This window comes from Arabidopsis lyrata, assembly GCF_000004255.2.
Source record: "Arabidopsis lyrata subsp. lyrata unplaced genomic scaffold ARALYscaffold_8, whole genome shotgun sequence".
Taxonomy (NCBI): domain Eukaryota; kingdom Viridiplantae; phylum Streptophyta; class Magnoliopsida; order Brassicales; family Brassicaceae; genus Arabidopsis; species Arabidopsis lyrata.
The window spans coordinates 11,652,503-11,674,985 of NW_003302548.1; the positions used below are offsets into that span (position 1 = coordinate 11,652,503).

Genomic DNA, 22,483 nt, shown 5'->3' on the forward strand with positions numbered 1-22,483 from the left:
CAAGTATTGATGTCTCCCCAATTTTATCAACTGTTAAAACTTAAATTGTTGTATGGCGGGTCTGCCAAAGCAGCGGTATGCAATTGTTTAAGAGTGAGACAGATGGTAACGGTTACCATATGAAATAAAATTGGTTTACTTGACTAGGCTATCAAAACGGTTTTGGGCTTAGAGACATAGGGTTAGATAAGACATAAGATGTCATCCACAACCAAGAATTATATTGGATATAATTAGCAAAGTGTTGCTTACCTAAATAACTAGATATTCAGGGGTGGAGCCAAAGCTCACTTGAATTCTAGTGAAATATGGATCTTGGATCATTGTACTCATTAGAGGAAATTTTGTTTTTGAGTATAGTGTTAGTCTTCTTAATTGTTGAGAATTCTAAAATTCATGAACATCATATTAATTTCTGCTTTTCTTTTTCAACAGTTATGTCAAACCCTCAAAGTTCCTATTCATTTCGAGATGTTCTTGAGAAGGACAAATTGAATGGATCAAACCCTCTTGAAAATTCGGAAGATCTGGAGAAGAAGAAAATATTCAATATTTCTTCTTCGGGTATCTATGTTATAGAAGTAAATGTTACTACTTCTGGTTCTACTCCTTGGGTATTGGATACCGGTTGTGGTGCTCACATTTGTGTATATGTGCATGGCCTAACCAACAGTAGAACTTTGGAGGAAGGACAAGTGGACCTACGTGTGGCTAATGGAGCAAAAGTTTCTGCATTAGCCGTGGGAACATATTCGTTGTCTTTACCTTCAGGCATGGTTTTGGAGCTTAAGAACTGCTACTATGTTCCTGCTATAAACAAGAATATCATCTCCATTTCATGTTTGGACATGGAAGGTTTTCACTTTTCGATCAAGAACAAATGTTGTTCATTTGATCGAGATGATATGTTTTATGGTAGCGCTCCATTAAAGAATGGGCTTTATGTTCTAAACCAAAGCATGCCAGTCTATAACATTCGTACCAAGAGATTTAAGTCTAATGACTTGAATCCAACTTTTCTCTGGCATTGTCGTTTGGGCCATATAAATGAGAAACGCATTCAAAAGCTTCATAGTGATGGACTTTTGAACTCATTTGATTATGAATCTTATGAGACTTGTGAATCTTGTTTGTTGGGAAAAATGACTAAGGCCCCATTTACTGGGCACAGTGAGAGGGCTAGTGATTTATTGGGCCTTATACATACAGATGTATGTGGGCCAATGAATACAAGCGCCAGAGGAAACTATCAGTACTTCATTACATTTACTGATGACTTCAGTAGATATGGTTATGTTTATCTAATGAAACATAAGTCGGAATCCTTTGAAAAGTTCAAGGAGTTCCAGAATGAAGTACAAAATCAACTTGGCAAATCAATAAAAGCTCTTCGATCAGATCGTGGAGGAGAATATTTGAGCCAAGCTTTCAGTGATCATCTCAGAGAGTGTGGAATTGTTTCACAGCTCACTCCTCCAGGAACACCACAGTGGAATGGTGTGTCCGAAAGGAGAAATCGAACTTTATTGGATATGGTTCGATCGATGATGAGTCACACTGATCTTCCAATATCCTTTTGGGGATATGCTCTAGAGACGTCTGCGTTTATGCTAAACAGATGTCCATCAAAATCAGTTGAAAAGACACCATATGAGATATGGACTGGAAAAGTTCCTAATTTATCTTTTCTCAAAATTTGGGGTTGTGAAGCTTATGTCAAACGGTTGATTACTGATAAGCTTGGACCAAAATCTGATAAATGCTACTTCGTAGGTTATCCTAAAGAGACCAAAGGTTATTACTTCTACCATCCAACTGACAACAAAGTGTTTGTTGCTCGAAATGGAGCCTTTTTGGAAAGGGAGTTTCTTTCAAAAGGAACTAGTGGGAGTAAAGTGTTACTCAAAGAAGTTCGAGCCACAGGAGGATGTTCCAACTTCTCAGGAAGAACATCAGTTAGATCTACGAAGAGTCGTAGAATCTACACCTGTGGAACCTGAGGTACGTAGGTCCGAAAGGAACCGTCACGAACCCGATAGATTTGGAGATTAGGTGATGGATGATCATAATCTATTGATTATAGAGAGTGATGAACCTACGTCATACGAAGAAGCAATGATGGGCCCCGATTCCGATAAGTGGTTAGAGGCCGCGAAATCCGAGATGGAATCCATGTCACAAAACAAAGTATGGACTTTGGTTGATTTACCTGATGGTGTAAAAGCTATTGAGTGTAAATGGATTTTCAAGAAGAAAATTGACATGGATGGTAATATACAGATATACAAAGCTAGACTGGTGGCGAAAGGTTACAAGCAAATTCATGGTATTGACTATGATGAAACCTATTCACCAGTTGCGATGCTTAAGTCCATTCGGATTCTCCTAGCAACTGCTGCTCATTATGATTATGAGATTTGGCAAATGGATGTGAAAACAGCTTTCCTTTATGGAAATCTTGAAGAAGATGTGTACATGACACAGCCTGAAGGTTTCACTGTTCCTGAAGCTGCTAGGAAGGTATGCAAGCTTCATCGTTCCATTTATGGATTGAAGCAAGCATCTCAGAGTTGGAATCTTCGTTTTAATGAGGCAATCAAAGAGTTTGATTTCATTAGAAACGAAGAAGAACCTTGTGTTTACAAGAAGACTAGTGGGAGCGCAGTCGCATTTCTGGTATTGTATGTAGATGACATACTGCTTCTTGGAAATGACATTCCCTTGCTCCAGTCTGTTAAGACTTGGCTTGGAAGTTGTTTCTCGATGAAAGACTTGGGAGAAGCTGCCTATATTCTTGGAATAAGGATCTATAGAGATAGATTGAACAAAATAATTGGACTAAGTCAAGATACTTATATAGATAAGGTCTTGCATAGGTTTAATATGCATGATTCTAAGAAAGGCTTTATACCAATGTCTCATGGCATAACTCTTAGCAAGACTCAGTGTCCTTCGACACAAGATGAGCGAGAGCGGATGAGTAAGATTCCATATGCTTCTGCTATAGGATCTATCATGTATGCTATGCTCTGCACTCGCCCAGGTGTTGCTTGTGCTTTGAGCATGACGAGCAGATACCAGTCTGATCCAGGTGAAAGTCATTGGATAGTAGTCAAGAACATCCTTAAGTACTTGAAAAGAACTAAGGATAAGTTTTTGGTTTATGGAGGAAGTGAGGAACTTGTTGTGAGTGGTTATACCGATGCCAGCTTTCAGACAGACAAAGATGATTTTCGATCTCAATCAGGATTTGTCTTTTGTCTCAACGGAGGAGCAGTGAGCTGGAAGAGTTCCAAACAGAGCACTATGGCAGATTCTACAACTGAGGCTGAGTATATAGCTGCTTCTGAAGCGGCTAAGGAGGCTGTTTGGATTAGGAAGTTCATTACTGAACTTGGTGTGGTTCCTAGTATTTCTGGCCCCATCGATCTTTACTGTGATAACAATGGAGCCATCGCTCAAGCGAAATAACCTAGATCACACCAGAAATCCAAACACATACAAAGGCGATATCACCTCATTCGTGAGATTATTGATAGAGGTGATGTGAAGATTAGCAGAGTTCCAACGGATGCAAATGTTGCTGATCTATTTACTAAACCTCTTCCGCAGCCTAAGCATGAGAGTCATACTGCTGCGATTGGTATTAGATTTATAAAGATGTGATCTTATTTCTAGTGGGAGGTTTTTATTTATTTATTTATGATATGATGTTCATGTTAAAATACATTTGAATTTATTTTCAAATTAATGAAATTTGTTTCAGTATTATTTATTTATTGGATAATTAAATAATAGTCCTAAAATAATTTATATCATTCTTATAGGCCATCAAGTACGTGACTTGATCATGAAACCCTATAAGTGGAAAATGACATAAATTATAGAAGTCCCTAGCCAAGGTTATTAAAATGGGACAATAATAACTAAGAATGGCTAGTATGTGAGGTGACTGATGACTACGTTTCATGGAGTCATTAATATGTGGTATTAAAGTCAATCACATAGATATGTGTTAGAGAACACAGTATTGGACTGACCCGTTATGAGAACTCTACAAGATTGTTATATGAGTGTCATAAGAGTTTTTCATCACAACTATAGAGTATAGTCCTTTGACCTGAGTTCGTCATGATTCTCATTCATGGATTAGTTCGCTTTGACTCTGTCAAACGTCAGCCGTAAAAGGTGATTATAAAGACAATGATTGGGCGGGTTATGAATTGTTTAAGGAACATGGATGAAACAAGATGGGATTTGTCCCTCCCATATAACGGGAGATAAATATCTCTGGGCCTATCGAAGATTTGATACTGAGAAATGCGTGGCCGCGCTCAAACGAGGTGAATGTCAGTCGTTTGTTTTTATCAGTATAAATCGGAGTTCGATAAACATGGTCTAGCTTAATAAGGATGACAATTTCTTGCCTTATGCTGAGATCGAGATATAGAGACGAAGGGATTATGGGAATAGAAGATTCCAGTACAAGTGGGAGATTGTTGGGAATGTCCTGAAATCGTTTGTACTTTACTCTAATTGAAGTTGAAATGTCGAGGTCTGATATTCGTATAATATTAGGTGGTTATAATGTTTTGCTAGAGACCGCTTATAATCTATGAGTTTAAGACTCATTGCTAATATTATACGAACCTACAGGGTCACACACCTAAGCAGACTGGATCAATGTTGGGTTATAATTATAATATAATATATATGTTATATGAGATATACATATATATTTATATTTGTGTATTTATAATAAAGTGTTTATTATATAATATATATGTGATATATGATATATATATATATTTGTACACGTAAGTTGCAAAAAGGAAGAAAAGAATAATTGGGCTTTGGCCCATTAATAAACCTAAGTTTAGGTTTAAAGTTTGACTATATATATTGATATATTGTCAACGTTTGTGATAAGGTTTTTGAGCAACCGAACCCTAAAGAGACAAGGGACAAAGAGTTTGTCTACGTTTTGAGATTAGATCTCAACAGTACTAGCATACTACGTGAGATCCAGTTTGTGTGCGTGTGGATACCAGTAGAGGCACAACACTTGGGGTGCTAAAATAACCTCGAATTAATATGGTTCATATTTCCGCTGCAGAATATCCAGGTATATTCAAACCCTATAGTCTAGATTTAATTCTTTATTTGCACGGTTCATAGCAATTGAATTCGTTATTAGTATTTATAAATCGTTATAAACCGGTACGAATTCCTACACCTTAAACATGAATCCATAGAATTCAAACTGCAGATTCAAAGATCCTTTTTTTTTTCCGGAGATTCGATTCGTTTCTACGACAAGCTTAGCAAGTAGTGGCTTATAAACAAGACTCAGGTCTATGCATTACCATTCTCTTTTCTCTTGAGATGTCCTTATCGAAATACTTGGCAGTAGAATCAAGAATCTTCTTAGTATTACAAAGACGATTGATGTCTTCTCACCAAGTTCTCTATTACAAATGCAAGCCTTACAGCATGACACTATATTGATGGCTGAATAAACTCTACGCATAAACAACACACACATCATCTGTGATCTTCAAGCTTCTACTGTTATACCAACACCAGGAGTGGCATTGTGGTTTTGCTACAATCGGGCCCGGAAAGCTCAGAATCGTTATCTTGCTAAACTACTGACTAAGAGTGCAAAAAGAGCGAGGAGAATCCCTCTGCTTGTTACAAAGATGGATCGTGGTGACCCCGAGAAGTTTACCCTCTGTGCCTGATCCCTGCAGAAATACCAAGACATCGGTTAATGCAACAAGTTTATCTCCATTAAATATAAAAGACTCCACTTAAACTGTCTCCGGCAAGCACTAATTACATAATGAAACTGGAAAAGCAAACTAAACAACAAGAATCTGGTTATTTTACATAGAGCAGATATGTTCAACTGATGAAATAGCATGTTTCAGAAAAAGGTTACTGAGAAGGCCAACCTAAAAGCTCATTCCTGTCTATATCCCAGAAAAGTCTATATGAACCAGGTTATTTAAGTTACTTTTTAATACATATTAGGTGCTTCGAGATCCTCCAATCTCTTTCTCTTGATCAAATTTGGAATTGTTTAGGACCAGCAAAAGAAGGAAAGAGAAAAAATCGACGCTCTTTCATAGCTTATATATGGAACATTCTTTTCTAGATCTTTCTTTTTTTTGTTCCAACTTTTAGAAATAATATGAGAGCATCTGCGAATCTTACTTTTGTAATGGTGAGAGCCGACCACAATATATGGTGTTGTCAGGAACGGAATTCTCAGACGAGTCACTGTCAATCTCTGGATTAACCACACTCAAGTATAGTTCTTGGCCCAGATACCATGAGGCGAGATTGTCTATTCGAAGGTTCCACATGCCAGCATTGTCCAAAGAAACCAAGATGGCCGTCCATGCACCGGGAAACACCTGTAAACAAATTAGCTGTTTAAAACCACACAGAAACACATGTAACATTTCGGTTTCAGGTGTTAAGTCATATTTTGTTCAAAAAAAAAAAAAGGTGTTAAGTCATATAACCTGCGTAGTAGATCGAGCAACCGCATCCCCCTTGTTGTATGTGCTTCTGCTATTTTCTGTCCACAGACCAAAGTCCATCCTTCAAAACAAACATCATTCTTTAATTTTATAACCACTGTCCATTATCTTTCAACGTCTGGTCATATAATTAATGCAACCTTACCCAACAACAAAAAATGCATAACCATCCAAGTGGTAGCTCTTAACAGTGGTGTCACTATTCTGAAATATGATTTCCACGAATCCCTTGAACGTGCCGTTTATGACAGAGGTATCAACCCTGGGATGCCTATTCATCGGTCTTTTGGGGAAATCCAATTTGTATACCCCTGAGATGTTGTATTGCTGAGCAAGCTTTAGGGGTGTTGAAGGAGGTAAGTATGATATACCATTAAGAGTGGCACGTAATCGCCCTTCTATCATCTCTGGTGAACGGTTGACAATCACATAAACATCAGTTACTGTAATCTGGCCATATTTGAAAGATCCCTGAGGGTTTGGACGGGCAGCTCCAGCTGACAAATTCAACCTACCAAACAGCATTTTCCCATCAGCAACAAGTAAAGATTGCAGATTTGAAAAGAACTAGAAAAGGGGTTCCAGATTATGCTTCCTACAGAATGCCATTCTGGCCAAGATATTTCCTAATATGAAACATAACTATACATAATCGTTGACAACCTTAAGGATCGTGCTTGGTTCATTGAGAAAAATGTGTCCAACTCAATAGGAGGATCAGGGAGTGGACCTGAAGCGGGTCCTTGAGAATTAGAGTAGTGCAAGACAGCGACTCCACTAGCTTTGACGGATGTAGCAAACCTTGGGCTGGCAACAATGTAGTAGTCATTACTACCAGACTGATCCATAGTGACCAGAAATGAGAAAGATTGACCCACATGAATGTCCATATTCGTATAATTCTGCTGGACTGTGTATGACCCTTCTGTCTCAACAAGAAGCAGGTTATGATTCTGTATTCTAAAATTCAAGCTGGTTGCAATGCCACTGTTGTGAACACGAAAACGATATGTTCGTCCTAGTAAAGATGAAGATATGAATGTGGTCAGAAACGAGAGAAGACTCAAACTATAAACCAAATGAAGATTCAACAGAAAGGGATGTTATACCTGGTTCAACGTTTATTGTCCCAAAAGGAAAATTATTCGAAGCGAGCTCGCGAGTGTAAGGAAAAGGTCCAAATCCATTTATAACAATACCATCTGGAGGTCCAAGGCCTTTCTTACTCTCAACATCCTTCCTCAGCTTCTGATTCCACAGAAGTGTTTCAGATGTTAAAACAAGCATAGCAAAAGAGACAGGACAGCAAACAATAAAGAAAGATTTCCGGGTTTGTGCAAAACCTTATGGCTCTTAGTATACCAATCACTGATAAAGAGAGTAACGTCACCATCAGGAAGAGCAAAAGGAACCGGAATGATTTCTCGATTATTGATAATAATCCCTCCATACCCACCAGAAGCTCTCTGAAAATTTGTAGATGGAAAATAAAAGAAACTACCAATCTGATCTTTAACTTGAAACTCATAAGTCCAATTCCAACCAGAAGGAATTGGACAATTAGTTCCCAAAACACCATCTTGCCATGAATTTTTCCTATGTTGTATCCCATTCCTACAAATCACCACCACCAATAACATAGTTTTAGTGACCAAATTCAATCATACAGATACATTGAAGAATCGACATTATTACCATGTAAGAAGCAATGGCTCATCAAGATCATTCTTCACATTCATAACAACATTCCAATTCGTAGTTACGTTTAGAATCGGACCAGGAAATTGCCCATTTATCCCAATTACCTAGAAACCGAAATACACACAGAATCAAGAATCCAAAAACACAAAAGATCTCAAAAATCGAAACTTTCAAATTGGGAATTTGAAAAATTGAAACTTTCAATATTGAAACCTGTTGACGAGTGCCGAAAGGAGAAGCAGAGAGGTAAGAGACAGTCCAATCGAAGAAGACGTAAGGATCGGCGGCTAGGGTTCCGGTAACCGACAAGAAAAGGACAACGGAGGTGCACCAGAAGTGCGGTGGAAAGCACCGCATTGGATCTCTCACTCTCTGTGTGAGTAGAGCAGTGAGTGAAACTGGAGAAAACCATGTGCAGAGAGATTTGGGAAAGCTTTAAACCGCGTCTTCTGAATGTGAATACAGCAGAGGCGCCAAAAGAGAACATACTTGTTGGGTCCTACTTCTCCAGAAATTCCAGATAAATTATCAAAAGAACCAAAAATTTGAGAAAATAGTCAATTTAACCCCATGCCTTTAATTTGAATCTACAATCTCAATGTTTTATGACTAAAAGAGTCAACATTCTTCACCCCCTACGTTACCTTTTATGCTTTAACTTGTAGCTCAAATTTTCTGTTGTCAAATTGTTCATATTAGGAAACCAAACTATATGAGGAAGTATAGAGTAAGTTAAAAAAATTTGTGAGTGTTATACATTCTTCTATTTTATACTCAAAATAATACAAAGAGCCAAAGATTTGCGAATGTTATACATTTGGATGTATGTCAACATTCGTCAATGACATTTCTCAATTTTAATATTGTTTTGACACCCAAAAATAATACAAAATGAGCAGAATAATAAACAGCATCATATATAAAATTCTTAAAAAAATATATAATTTCATCGTAAAACATTTTTATTCTATGGAGGAATCTGAAGTAGAATCGTCGAGTAGACTTCCATTGTGGCTATCGGGAGATCCGATAGGCTTATTAAGATGAAGAGGTTGTTTAAGAGTCCAATACATTATACTCGCCGTCAATGTCAGCATCATCTTTTGATTCACCTGTTCATATATATATGAACACACATCAAAACCAAATCTTTCACTATAGTGTTTCTTCTATTGATTTTGTTTAAAAGTACCTCAATTATATCTTCAGGGAGTAAGAAAATGGAGCAACCAAGTTTCCTTGCTATGCTAATCACATAAGTTGCATTCATCTTTTTCTCTTCATCTGTATATTAACAAGTGTCCTTAAATAATAATGTTCAAACATGAATTCAAAGACAGAAACATATGAATATTAACAGTTATAATTACCTGTCACTCCGTTTGTAACAAGACTCCAGTTTACGGATCTTGTCTGCACTGAACTTAGCAGCTCCAAGAAAAATATCCCATCGGATAAGCTCTTGTCCTGTCAAATTCAATCATTCTTCGTTACTCACGCATACGCGGTTCGAAAGACAAACCGGGAAGCAAAGGAGTGTCATACGGATTGTGTATGCAAAACAAATGAAGCAGGAGAGTACTTACCCTGAAACTGTACATGTGGGTTTTGCATCCATTGTTTCTCACTTTAGCATTTGCCCATTCCAATATATCAACGTCTGTTATCTCTTTGCCGTTGGAATGTAATCTCAAGTTCTTAAGAAGTTGCAGGATGTTGTATCTCATCAATTGCCACAAGTATGCTGGAAGATAGTTTAAAAAATTCATTATTGAAGTGGTGATTCATAAAAACACACAGACATATAATTGAGAAATTTTACCTAGTATGAGTTTCTTGTTTCCTTGAACAATGTCATTTCCAGCAATGTTAACCAAAGAGAACTTGAGCTGCTTCCCTAATTTCACAACCTGATTACAGTTTTCTACTTTCTTGAATGGCAATTTGATTGGAGGCTTGCTTGCTACTTTCCAGTTAACAATGCCTGGAGACACTTTGTCTAGTGTCTGCAATAGTATCCACCTGTTGACGAACATGTAACTCGGTGTTAAAAATTCCTTTGACACTCTATTAATCATTTCTTATACTCAATGCTGAAATACTAACCCATCTCTGAGATCTTCAAACACGTTGTTTATGTATAGTGAACCATCAAAGCTGTTAATCCAAAACCGGAACGCTTTTTCTTCTCTTGAAATTTGAATGTCATCAGCTAGATTTTCAAGAAAAGATATCTGTTTCGTTTGAGTTGAAAGGCCGTTCCTGCGGGAAAGGAAACATAGTTCTAATCTGTTAGACTCACACTAAAAAGTTCACCTCTGACATGAACTGTTTTTGATATTGAAGTGTAAATCACCTGTGCTGGAATATATGTGCTACAAAAGCAAGATTAAGATTTGGGGAGCCCTCAACAATATCTTTCGCCGTCAAGTATCTCCTGCATCCCATTCTGTCTGCATGTTCGAGAACAAGTTTTGCTCTCTCAAATGAGCTTTTAACTGCTAAATGTGATGCATTCTTGTGCTCTGGTGCCAGGACATTTAATAGATTAGTGTAAGCTTCCGCATCCTGCAAAAAACCATGTCATAAGAGTCTATAGAGCATTTACTAGAAAAAATTGGTCAAACCAACCAATTAGAGAACACATAACTTGAAATGAGCCTTTCAATACCTTTACATCAGAGGAGAAGTTTGTGACGGTTTTTTTGTATTCAGTTTTTCTTAACTGAAAATTCATCCATCTCAATAAGATCTTCTCTGGTGGTAAACTCATCAGCTCTTCCACATCCTGTTAATCCCAAAAGTTATAACAAAGTCAAATTTTTGATGAAAAATCTGTCCTTTTAATGTTTCACTTAACCATCAGGATCCAAGACAATGAGTGAGTAGTATTTACCTTGCTATCACCAACCAACTCCACCAGCTGGGGAGTTTTCTTCAAGTTTAGGTCTGCTAGCAATTGTATCTAGACAGAACAATCACAATGAAGATTAATTACACATTCATCATTAGCAAAAACAAATAGCAGTATCTAGACATCATAGCCCTACCTTAATGATTTGAGAAATCACACCGAGCACAAGATGACGCTGCAATTAGAGAAACATAGAAATGTTAGTCATAACCATCACCAAAATTTCAAGATTACTGATGATAAAGTCACTTGATTCACATACCCTTCCTTCAATGATATCTTGAGTTCCTATATTAACCACAGTACAACCAATAGCCTTGGCAGAATTAAGACAAAGCGTATGATTTTCATTTCTCTCCCATGGATTAAGCATACTCTTAGTATTAATCGCTCGTTCATCGATCGTTCCAGGAACCGCCACATTTATAAGTTTACTACATCACATCAGAAACAGAAGTTTACTGTATCATCAAAGTAAAACATTCAAGAAACATAGAATCTAAAGGAAGAAACTTACCAAAGCAAAACACCGTCTTTTGCAACTTCGAATAAATCATTCGAAGACGGATTAATCGGAAGGTACTTGTTTAGAAACTCATCTCCAGAGAGATAATTATTGATATGAGCAACATAAGAAGATTTCTCAGAATCACTAATAGTATGCAACAAAGTTGTTGTAGCTGCTTTAAGAAACGCAGACGAGTTTTTAACACCGCTTCCAATTATTGCGTTTACATGCGCTTGAAGATTCAGATAAATCTGCAAATCAAATCAAGAAACAAAAATAGCAATTACATCACACATAAACACAAAGATCTGTAGAAATTTTGAGAGAAACGAAGATACTAACCCTTAAGTAAAACTCGAAATCGACTTCATCGTTCAAATTCGGATGAAAATTTTGGATCAAAGTCGCTCTTTCTTCGTTGCTTAGATTCTGATCTCCGACTACTTTTGATTTCCCCATCCTTGACGCGAGGTCTGATACCGTAAGCTTCCCGCTCTCTCTCTTCATGCTCATGAACTATATAATTTGGAAATTGACAGAATCAGATCGAAAAAATCAACGAAATATCAAAAAGCTTATGGAGAGTGTTCTTCAATTCCAGTGGATCTGACGTACGTACGTGAGATTTCAAACTCCGAAGCTCCACTTGCGTGAATTGGTTCTGTAACCATGGATCCGATACCAAAATCCCGACGAAGCCTGACATTTTTCTCTACTTCGATCTATCTCTGAAGCGAACGTGAAGAGGAAGAAGAAGAAGTAGAGAAGCTCTAAAGCAGAGCTGGCAGTGAAAGAAAAATTCAAATTAATGACGAAATTGCCCCTTTAAGCTTTTTTAGATTTTAAATTTCGCAATCAACTTTTTTTATTGGTGTGGGCAATAAAACTGTGACCTGTGGAGGGGTCCATTACTCCATATTGTCGTTCGAGATTTTAATGCATTCCCGCTTTTACCCTTTACCTTTAACGAGTTCTCGTGACCTTTGAGAGGGTAAATACGGGATTTATGAAGTTACGGCTAATAACTAGTTGGAGCTAAATGTAACGGTCGTTTTGAGTAATTTGGTTATTCATCCTATAAGGTGGATTCATTTTCAAAGTTCAAACTTTATTGACTTTAGTTTTTGGACAAAAAAAAGCATTTTGTTTTTCCCATTTTGAGCAAAAATAAAGCATTTTATTAATATAACAAATATATTGCGTAAATGTAAATTCTCCTCGTATTTAGATGCATTGTTAATTGAGTTAGTTACAAAAATTAGCTATAAACATAAATTGGTTTTGTGGTGGCAAATAGACAAAAATAAAATTTTATTTAGATTAGATTATCAATGCATTGAAGCTCTTTTTCTTAATACTACATCTTAAATATTTCACTTGACAAATAGTTTTTTTGCTGTTATAAATACATCTCAAGTGTATCACTTGATAAATATTGTTTCTCTAGATTTACAACAAAATAAATAAAAAGATTGTTACCGTGTAATTTTGGTTATGATCGATGATAAACCAAAAAGTGATATTTGCTAGATAGAAAGAACAAAGAACGCACGGCCGTAACGGTGATAACTTGTTTAAAACTTTTCTCTAATTTGTTGGTTTAATACTTGCTTGCATCATGGCCGTAATACTGATAGCATTTCGTAGAAGAATGTTACACAGTTGGAATATTGTTGCGGCACTCCCAAAACTAAAGCCGACAATCTCGACTATGTTGCACTTCCTATAAAGCTGCTCTCCCTTATGCGCACATAGAGTGTTTTGAAATCCATTGAAGACACACGGGAACATAACAAAGTGTTTTGACCTAGAGTGAAATGCGACGGTCTGGTTCTTTTTGGGTTCAGTGACGTTAAAAAGCCCATTAATAGCAAAATAAATATGTAATTATTTAATTATTTAGATAGCATTAATAGTAAAAAATATCAAATAAGTATTTCGCTAATAAAAAATAAGAATAGAATCGATCGCTAGATCATTGTAACTCTGATACCATATTAAATTTTGATGGGACTTTATAACTTGATTTTTTTTTTTGCTCAGATAGAATTCATCTTAGATAATGATATGAACATTTAACAAAAAAATAAATCAGAAAATTGTTTCTGTAATTTAGATAATAATTGCAATGCCTTGATCGACACACATATCCTTATGATATATTCTTGATTTTCTACAAGATTAACATGCTGACAAAATAGAGTTCATTTATTTTCGATCAAAGCATTATGAAGCAACTGCAATGCCTTGATCTACACACATAAAACTCCTTGACAAATCTCCATTATATTTTAGAAAATTGAATCATGCCAAAAGTGCATGAGTTATGGTGTTATACTAGTTTTTTTTTTTTTGGTGAATATGATGGTGTTATACTAGTTAAAGGTTGATCAGATTATACTACAAAGTCTACAATAGATAACTTTAAATGGTCATCTTATTCTACTATTAAGTCTATAACTATATTTTGACCAAAAAAAAAAAAAGTCTATAACTATATATTAATAATTATGTATAAACCGCTGTTATAAGGTAACGTGTGTAATGCATAAGCATGGAGAAAATATTTGATTGCAATAGTGTACTATAAAGCTACACCTAAAAGAGGATTAGGAAATAAAGCATGTGCCAGACATAGTGAATGAGAAAGGAAGAGAGATTTTGTAATAAACTAAGAGAAATTGTTAAAAATGCCCCTTTTTCAATACCCCTTTTCAAAAATGCCCCCTTTGAGAGTCTATTTTTAAGTTTGCCCTCTTTTAATTTTTAATGACCATTTTACCCTTATTTGAAACAAAATTAGGTCCACAAAATACAAAATATTTTTTGGTGGGAAAAGTGATCCCGCAATTTTCCTGCCAAAACACTTGTAAAAACCTTTAAAAAACCTTGTAAAATTTTTCCGTAAAAATTTTTCCCGCCAAAAAATTTTCCCGCCAAAAAATTTTTTTTGCGGGAAAAGTGATTCCGCAATTTTTTTTGCGAAATTTTTTTGGCGGGAAAATTTTTGGCGGGAAAAATTTACAAGGTATTTTAAAGGTTTTTTACAAATTTTTACAAGTGTTTTGGCGGGAAAAATTGGGGGAGCAATTTTCCCGCCAAAAAATATTTTGTATTTTGTGGACCTAATTTTGTTATATTTCCTTATATATTTATGATATTTTTTATTAAAAGAAGGGTAATTTAGTCATTTTGTACATAAAAGGGGTATTTTTAAAAATGGACATCCAAAGGGGGCATTTTTAAAAAGGGGTATTGAAAAAGGGGCATTTTTGTGAGTCTCCCATAAACTAATAATTGAGCCAATATGAAGCAATCCCTTGCCATGCCTACTTTATCTATAGCTTCCTCGCTTCAATAAAATTAAATTATATTGGTAAGCAATTATGTTTATATACTAGAATATGACCCGCGGTACACCGCGGGATAAATATATATTTATAATTTTTATATAAATTTATGATATTGTTGTATTAATTTTTTAATTTTTTATTGATATAAACTTATGTTGATTTTGGGTACACCGCAGCTCGAATATTATTATAACTAATAATTATAATTATAAGTTATATTAGTTTTGTTAATATTATTTGTTTTGTTTAGTGTTTAAGATTGTATAATTATATTTTAATTATTATTTCTAGGATTTCACCCGTAGTATATCGTCCCGTATTAATATCGACCAAACCCCGTCCCCCCATATAACTCGTCTTGTAATATTTAAATTTTGTATTTATCATATAGAAATTGTTATAATATATCGATACTAATATTTCTTAATACAAAAAATTCATCAATTAATTTGAACAGATTGCTCCAAATTTTGAAAAATTTATGTATTTTCTTTTATTTGTGAAGATTTTATATTTGAGAATATTATTTTTGGGCAAATCCCGAAAAACACACGGGTTGTAAACTTGAAACGATTCGAAAATTAAAAAGGTTTGAATTAAAAATTTTGCACATGCCTTTTTGTTTTTACATTTTTAGCACTAATCTATCTTTAATGATTCTTGTAATTAAGATTTCCTTGAATGGCATTTGATACAAAGGCAGTAGTATGATAAATAAAATGATACAAAAATGTTTGGCCTAGTTATGGCTAAATAGCCCATTACACCACAAAAGAGAACCAAGATAGGCTAGCACTGCACAACCATGTGAGCGATGGAACCACACCACTGTCTCTACGTATCTCAGAGACATCATGCAGATTATCAAAGGCACTCCTGCTTTCAACATTATTAAAATCTATAGGGAAGCAAATTACGTGGCTGATAATTTAGCTAAGAACGCACAAGTTAATCAATCGAATTATGTAATTTTCTGGAACAATGTACTTTAATGTTTATGAATGAAATGTTAAGTTGACGACAAAAAAAAAGAGAACCAAGATAGGCTAGTTAATTTTTTTAAAAAATAAAACAGTCCAACATGGGCTAATGGGGGAAACTAAAAATGAAGCCCAATTTTGACCTCTCTCTCGTTGACTTGACTGATGATGCCAAATTGTCAACGCCTGAGTTGATTTCTCTGAGAAGAAGAACAAACGTAATCGAAACAAAACAGAGGCATGTGATTAAGAGGAGAACCACAGTTGAAGCATAACAGAGGCATGCATTATATTTTTTCCCCGAAGACTTGCAATACGATTTCGAATCAAAAGATCAACTTCTTTGATAATTGCGTCCACTGATATGGATCTGTTTCGATGGAGGCGGCGGTGACTGCGTTCAGTCCAGATCAAATAGATGGAGGCTGCCAAGCAATGGGCTATAGGGATCTGTTTCTACGAAGCCGTTTTGGAGCTTTGTAATTCCTTAATTGGCCAAAAAGAGATTCCCAATTTCTTAGAGAGTTAAAGTTGCAACGCTTTGATAAGATTTTTCAAATCGTCCATGAGAATCTGCATTCAGAAAAGAGGTGTGATCTCGATTCTAGGAAGGAGTTACAGAGGAGGCAAGACGGATCCGTTTGCAATCCCCATTGCAAAAGACGATCAATTTTTGGGCTTCGGTTGAAGACCATAAACCAAGTCAAGAACTTGGGTTTAGGAATTCCACCCAAGAACCAAATCTCACGGTACCAGGTAACAATTGGCATATGTTTTCTAATTTAGATTTTAGAGTTCTCGAGTACAATATCGGTCTCTCTTGTTATTTGGCCAGCATTCATAGCTGTCCCAATTTTTCGTGATTTGAAGAGTAAAGAGGAAAAATTGAACCATGACTTGTGATATAGAGAAAGCAAAGAATCAGATCAACCATCTTTAATCTTCAAGTCTGTTATATATTCAACGAAACAGTCAACGTTTGTTAATTTACTAAGACTTTACAAATACATTTTATATATTGTTGTTAAAATCCTCCATAGATTCAAGGTAAATAAGAAATTTGTTTAAACTAACTCTCATTATCATAAAAATCAATACAAATTACTGCAAGTATAAGTGAACACATCCCTGTAGGTCTATTTTTGGTCATAATGTTCACCCTTTTTGTTCAAAAGGAAGAAGAAGTTAAACATATCGATCACGACCGATGGCTCTTACAGTATGAAACCTTGGTTTACATCAGGTTAGTTCTTTCAAAATACTTAGTGTTAGAAGAAATATTCACATTAACATATATTATTAATCTAAATAGAAACTTTGAAAAGTTGTAAAACACAATTTATTCAATAACCAATTGGAAAAGCCAGAAAACCAAACTTGAAGCAAATACGTAAACCATTGCAAGACTAAGTCATCAAAATAAAAGAAAACCAAATAAAAACTCCAAAACCACGGTAGCAATTCACTCTTTCTACTCAATCTTGAGTTTAAGACTACGAATCTTCTTTGAGTCATATTTTCATTGTTGAAGTTCACATCTTCCTTCTTATCAGCAGCCTTCAAAACTAATTTTTTAATCAGTTTTTTCCAAGTAATTTCTTGGTGCTGGATGAATGCTCAGAACATTCGCCCAATAATGAACTAAAATGTCGTCTTATGAATCTTAGTCAACATTAGTGGAACCTAACAAAGATTAAAAAAAAAAAATTAAATTCATTATTAGATTATTGAGTTAAGAACAATAAAATAGATAATTAGTATTAAGTTTTGTAGTAGGAGTTGGTCACCAGAGATAGTGGAAGCTAGATTGATCCTATTTCCAGAATCTTCATGAACTTCTTCTTCTAGAATTTCATCATTAGACAGTACTAAAATATTTAGACAAAAAATAAACACTCGTGAATCAGTAATGATATATTGAAAGCTAAAATCAGAACAACCATCATGAAAGTAAGTTGATGCATACTTAGGGTCATTCTTACCGCATTTCCGTTTAGAAAACCATCTTGTAGAGATGATTGATTGGTCAGAATTGTCCACTTGCATGAGTAATATCAAATGTCTCAATGAATCTCCATTCACCAAGTAGGTGGTGATTCACCTAACGTACGGATCTTAACACTCTAAGCTAAATAAGAAAAACAAAAGCTATTAGAGATGAAACAAAGAAAACATAATATGTAATGTTAATATAAAGGAGCAAGTAATAACCTTTTTATCGTGCTTGGTGAGATTAGATGTTGTGAATAAGGTTGTATTTATAGTGTTTTAAGTAGGTGTAGGGTTTTGGTATAGTGAATAGAGCAAATATATTATATTTTTGGAAATCTTTAAATCGTCATAGATAAAGAATATGCTACATAAATAATCAACCAAATAAGGATAAAATCGATTAGTTATGAGACATTTCCAAATCTTTTAGTTGGATTGAATATCGAATTTATATCGTTCATTTTATTTAGGAAACAAATGTGATTTGCAATAAACTCCTTAACACTTTAATAGGAAACCATTTGTACCGGAAAAGATTTGCTAGTTGAGAATAATCAATCCAATCTATGTCCATTTGTACATTTGCGATTGATATCTTCCCAAAATCAATCTATCAATTTTGTTTTTCCTTTTTTTTTGTAGGAATAATAAAGCCAAAATTGAAGATCTCATTGTAGGGATTATCAAATATGGAGAGTAATTCTCGGGATATAAATTAAGGTAAGATAATATGGTAAAATAATTCTGTTGAAACATGGATTTTTAAATATGGAATGTGGAATAATTGTCAAGAAAACTAACTTGTTAAGATATGTTGAAGATATGGACTTGAATATCATCGGCCATAATGGGAAGAAGCATAAATGGCAATGATAATTAAGATTTGATCACTATAGTCTATATCACGGTTTGGCAGTAGTAGTAGGATAAACTTATATACTCCGAAATTTTTGCTAATGTTTTAGGAAAGTCTCGTAACTATAGGTCTAACGTTTAATGTGGGTCATTTAGATATTGTTAGAATTTGGTAGATTAGGAATGTAACTAAGCGAATATTTAGTCGAATTACTTGATTTTTTTTGGAAAGTCTTATTTAAAAGGATCCGAGAGCTGTTATTGGCCAATGAGTCGGGTCAAAAAATCTAATCGGGTCAAAATCTCACTAAATACCCGACCCGATTGGCTTTGAGCAAATTTGTACTTCAAAAATGTTAAGTAGATACACATATTTATATATTCCTTCTCATTTTACCAGTTGATAAAAATATACTGAGATATTTATATGGCATTATTAATATGATCACTCAGCTTTTTCTAAGTAGGCAATGAACTTAATAAGAATCATAAAACACCATTATATCATTTGGACCCCTCCATGCTTCACCCACATGGTTGCTGATCTCAACTAGGAATATTTCCATAATTGAAACCTGATTTTGTGTATCAAACTAATAATATTAATGATATATATATATATATTTTTTGTTTGTTTTTTCATCAACTAATAATATTAATGATAAAAATTGTAGTTTAATAACTTTTAACAAAAATAAGAAAAGCTTAGTTACTTTAATCTTTTTGTGTCATTTACCTAGCTTATTAAACCTGCATAAGTAGTGTTATATAAAAAAAAACCAATATTGATAACCGGTCTTATTTGACAAACAAATCAATCATTACATCATTACAAATTTATCATGTAAATTTTAATATTTTATATAAAAGATTAAACTTACAAATTGGTCATCGAAGCCTTCTTAGCTCAGTGGTAGAGCGCGTGGCTTTTAACCACGTGGTCGTGGGTTCGATCCCCACAGGCGGCGTTATATTTTTTCTCAATTTTTTTTCCCAATTTATCCTTTTATCAATAGTTTTCCTCGTCGTCTTCTTCGATTCTTTATCTTCCTTCCTTTGCTTAAACCCAAAACCTCAAAAATTTTGAATCCGAAAGGAGAAATCAAACTATGTTACAATCAATTCATCTTCCTTTTTCCTCCACACCATCACCTTCTCAAAGAGAATCTCTAATTATTCCATCGATTATTTGCTCATTTCCTTTCTCCTCTTCTTCGTTCCGTCCAAAACAAACCCAGAAATTGAAGTGTCTGGTTCAGTTTTGCGCTCCTTACGAGGTCGGAGGTGGATATACCGATGAAGAATTGTTCGAAAAATACGGAACCCAGCAAAATCAAACTAATGTCGAAGATAAGTTAAACCCATCTGAGTATGAAGCTTTGCTTAAAGGAGGCGAGCAAGTGACATCCGTTCTTGAAGAAATGATTACCCTCGTATGTATTTCGAGTTATGTTTCATCAAAATTTGCTTTTGTTTCGTTTCTCTAAGCTTGGCATTTCGTCGAACAACTTATAGGCGTTAAGCTTTATGATACATATAGTCGTTACTTACTCGTTAGTACGTATTTCTACGTTTCCATTGAGTTATTTTCATCTGGGTTTGCTTTTGTGTTGTTTTCGGAAGCTTGGCATTTTGTCGAACACCTTAAAGGCGTTAGGCTTAGTAGTTCTGGGCATATTCTTCACTTTTTCCAGATAGTTTTATGATATACATAGAATCGTTACTCGTTGGTTATGTAAATTTTGGGTTCCGTAATGGCTTGATATGTCTCTGATGTGTAGTTGGAAGATATGAAGATGAATGAAGCATCTGAGAATGTTGCTGTAGAATTGGCTGCACAAGGAGTTATAGGGAAAAGGGTTGATGAAATGGAATCAGGGTTTATGATGGCTCTTGATTACATGATCCAACTCGCCGACAAAGACCAAGACGATAAGGTAACATATTCTGCATTTTTCCTCTGAATTTACACAAACAATTTCTCTAGATTGTCTTGAGTTTGCTACACAAAACGACCAAGATAGCTAGAATTGCTTTTGCAATGTAGTGTAGCAAATCTTACATATTTTCTCTGGATTTTATGGCTGTGGTTACTTTTGCCATAAGCTGGGACAAAGGATTAAAGAATTTTTGTTTTGGTTTCAGAGGAAGTCTTTACTAGAGGTAGTGAAGGAGACTGTCTTATCTCATCTCACTAAAAAATGCCCTCCTCATGTGAGTAATATTTTAGTCAGTTTCTTTTTACTTTCAAGACTTTGTACTAGCTTCATATCAACGTTCGTGTTTCTCTTTGTTTAGGTCCAGGTGATTGGTTTACTATGTCGAACCCCTAAAAAGGAAAGTAGACATGAGCTGCTGCGTAGGGTGGCTGCAGGTGGTGGGGCTTTTGAAAGTGAGAACAGTACTAAACTTCATATACCCGGAGCAAATCTGAATGACATAGCTAATCAAGCTGATGACTTGCTCGAGGTATTGTGTTTGTTTAGGCATATATCTATTTGTATTAGAGATAGTCTGAAAATGTGAATAAGTATGAGAAAGTTTTGCAGACTATGGAAACAAGGCCAGTTATTCCTGATCGAAAACTACTAGCGAGGCTTGTCTTGATCAGAGAGGAAGCAAGGAACATGATGGGAGGAGGTATACTTGATGAAAGAAATGACCGAGGTTTCACCACTCTGCCTGAATCAGAGGTTTTGTATGACATGCTATCATGTCCATTATACCGTGTTTATGAACATAGTTGAAACATTGAAAACAATGACTTGTTGCATGATCGTCGAACAGGTCAATTTCTTAACCAAATTGGTAGCTCTGAAACCTGGAAAGACTGTGCAGCAAATGATCCAGAATGTAATGCAAGGGAAAGATGAAGGTGCAGATAATCTTAGCAAAGAAGACGATTCTTCTACCCAAGGAAAAAGACAAAGTGGGATAAATGGAAGGGTAAGTATGATCGACTAAAACATCTTCGCTGAAAAGTGAAGACTTTTTTTCAGTAGGCTCTGAACCAAAAGATTAGTCTTTTTTTCTTACTTGGCTTACTTGATGCGATCTCAGGTAAGCGTTACAGGAAGAAAACCGTTACCAGTAAGACCAGGAATGTTTCTAGAGACCGTCACAAAGGTAAGTTTCCAACATTTCCCGATCACCTTTGTTCAAACAGATGATAGTCATGGAGAATATTAACCATTTTATGTAATGTTTGAATCCAATCTTGATAGGTTCTGGGAAGTATATACTCAGGTAATGCCTCCGGTATCACCGCACAACATCTAGAATGGGTAAGTTTCTTATAACACCAAAAATTTGCAAACAAAGTCTCGTTTCTTTGCATTCATCAGAGTTTATATTTGTTCACAGGTTCACCAAAAAACCCTACAAGTTCTTGAAGAAATCGCGTATTAGTAGTATTTACCTTGTCACATCAAGAGAGATTTGAAGGTAGAGATTGCGTCCTTGAATAATATAGTTCGGTATATATAATTGTAATTTGGTTGGTTGATATGACAAATAATGTCTCTCTACTATATCCATACCATATCCATTAAAGCTCAAAAGTTGAATTTGAGAAAAAATAAAAAAAAGAAGAATAATAGTAGTACTATAGCAAATCTTTAACCCATTCG

The 22,483-nt window shown here is 35.2% G+C and overlaps 3 protein-coding genes, 1 long non-coding RNA gene and 1 other non-coding gene across 6 annotated transcripts; 3 read left to right on the forward strand and 2 right to left on the reverse strand.

The window, feature by feature from the left end:
- Positions 1–5,332: 5,332 nt before the first annotated feature.
- On the reverse strand, positions 5,333–8,704 carry LOC9301711 (monocopper oxidase-like protein SKU5). The gene is made up of 9 exons (XM_002865591.2): positions 8,466–8,704; positions 8,247–8,356; positions 7,895–8,165; positions 7,661–7,799; positions 7,215–7,569; positions 6,697–7,062; positions 6,534–6,612; positions 6,220–6,422; positions 5,333–5,747 (listed from the first exon to the last, which is right to left on the reverse strand). Exons 1-9 carry the CDS (start codon positions 8,607–8,609, stop codon positions 5,636–5,638), a joined length of 1,779 nt encoding a protein of 592 aa, XP_002865637.2. The 5' UTR covers positions 8,610–8,704; the 3' UTR covers positions 5,333–5,635.
- On the forward strand, positions 6,403–6,613 carry LOC110229909. Its single transcript, XR_002333214.1, has 2 exons — positions 6,403–6,481; positions 6,517–6,613. It is a non-coding gene; the product is annotated as an uncharacterized LOC110229909 (long non-coding RNA).
- Positions 8,705–9,051: 347 nt separating the features above from the next.
- Positions 9,052–12,539, reverse strand: LOC9301712 (fimbrin-2). 2 transcript variants are annotated; one of them, XM_002865592.2, is made up of 14 exons: positions 12,294–12,539; positions 12,017–12,190; positions 11,684–11,925; positions 11,429–11,600; positions 11,303–11,341; positions 11,149–11,217; positions 10,924–11,040; positions 10,609–10,820; positions 10,359–10,514; positions 10,075–10,274; positions 9,839–9,996; positions 9,623–9,719; positions 9,445–9,536; positions 9,052–9,364 (listed from the first exon to the last, which is right to left on the reverse strand). In XM_002865592.2, the coding sequence occupies exons 1-14, from the start codon at positions 12,378–12,380 to the stop codon at positions 9,215–9,217; spliced, it is 1,965 nt and encodes a 654-aa protein (XP_002865638.1). In that variant the 5' UTR covers positions 12,381–12,539; the 3' UTR covers positions 9,052–9,214. The 2 variants fall into 2 exon arrangements, with proteins under 2 accessions (XP_002865638.1, XP_020886705.1); XM_021031046.1 differs by having other exon boundaries at positions 12,290–12,381.
- A 7,211-nt stretch (positions 12,540–19,750) lies between these two features.
- On the forward strand, positions 19,751–19,822 carry TRNAK-UUU. Its single transcript has one exon. It is a non-coding gene; the product is annotated as a tRNA-Lys (tRNA).
- Positions 19,823–19,885: 63 nt separating this feature from the next.
- LOC9301713 (protein PEP-RELATED DEVELOPMENT ARRESTED 1, chloroplastic) lies at positions 19,886–22,441 on the forward strand. Its single transcript, XM_002863851.2, has 9 exons — positions 19,886–20,287; positions 20,636–20,791; positions 21,000–21,068; positions 21,153–21,323; positions 21,404–21,547; positions 21,642–21,800; positions 21,915–21,980; positions 22,079–22,138; positions 22,218–22,441. The coding sequence occupies exons 1-9, from the start codon at positions 19,964–19,966 to the stop codon at positions 22,260–22,262; spliced, it is 1,194 nt and encodes a 397-aa protein (XP_002863897.1). The 5' UTR covers positions 19,886–19,963; the 3' UTR covers positions 22,263–22,441.
- Positions 22,442–22,483: the final 42 nt, after the last annotated feature.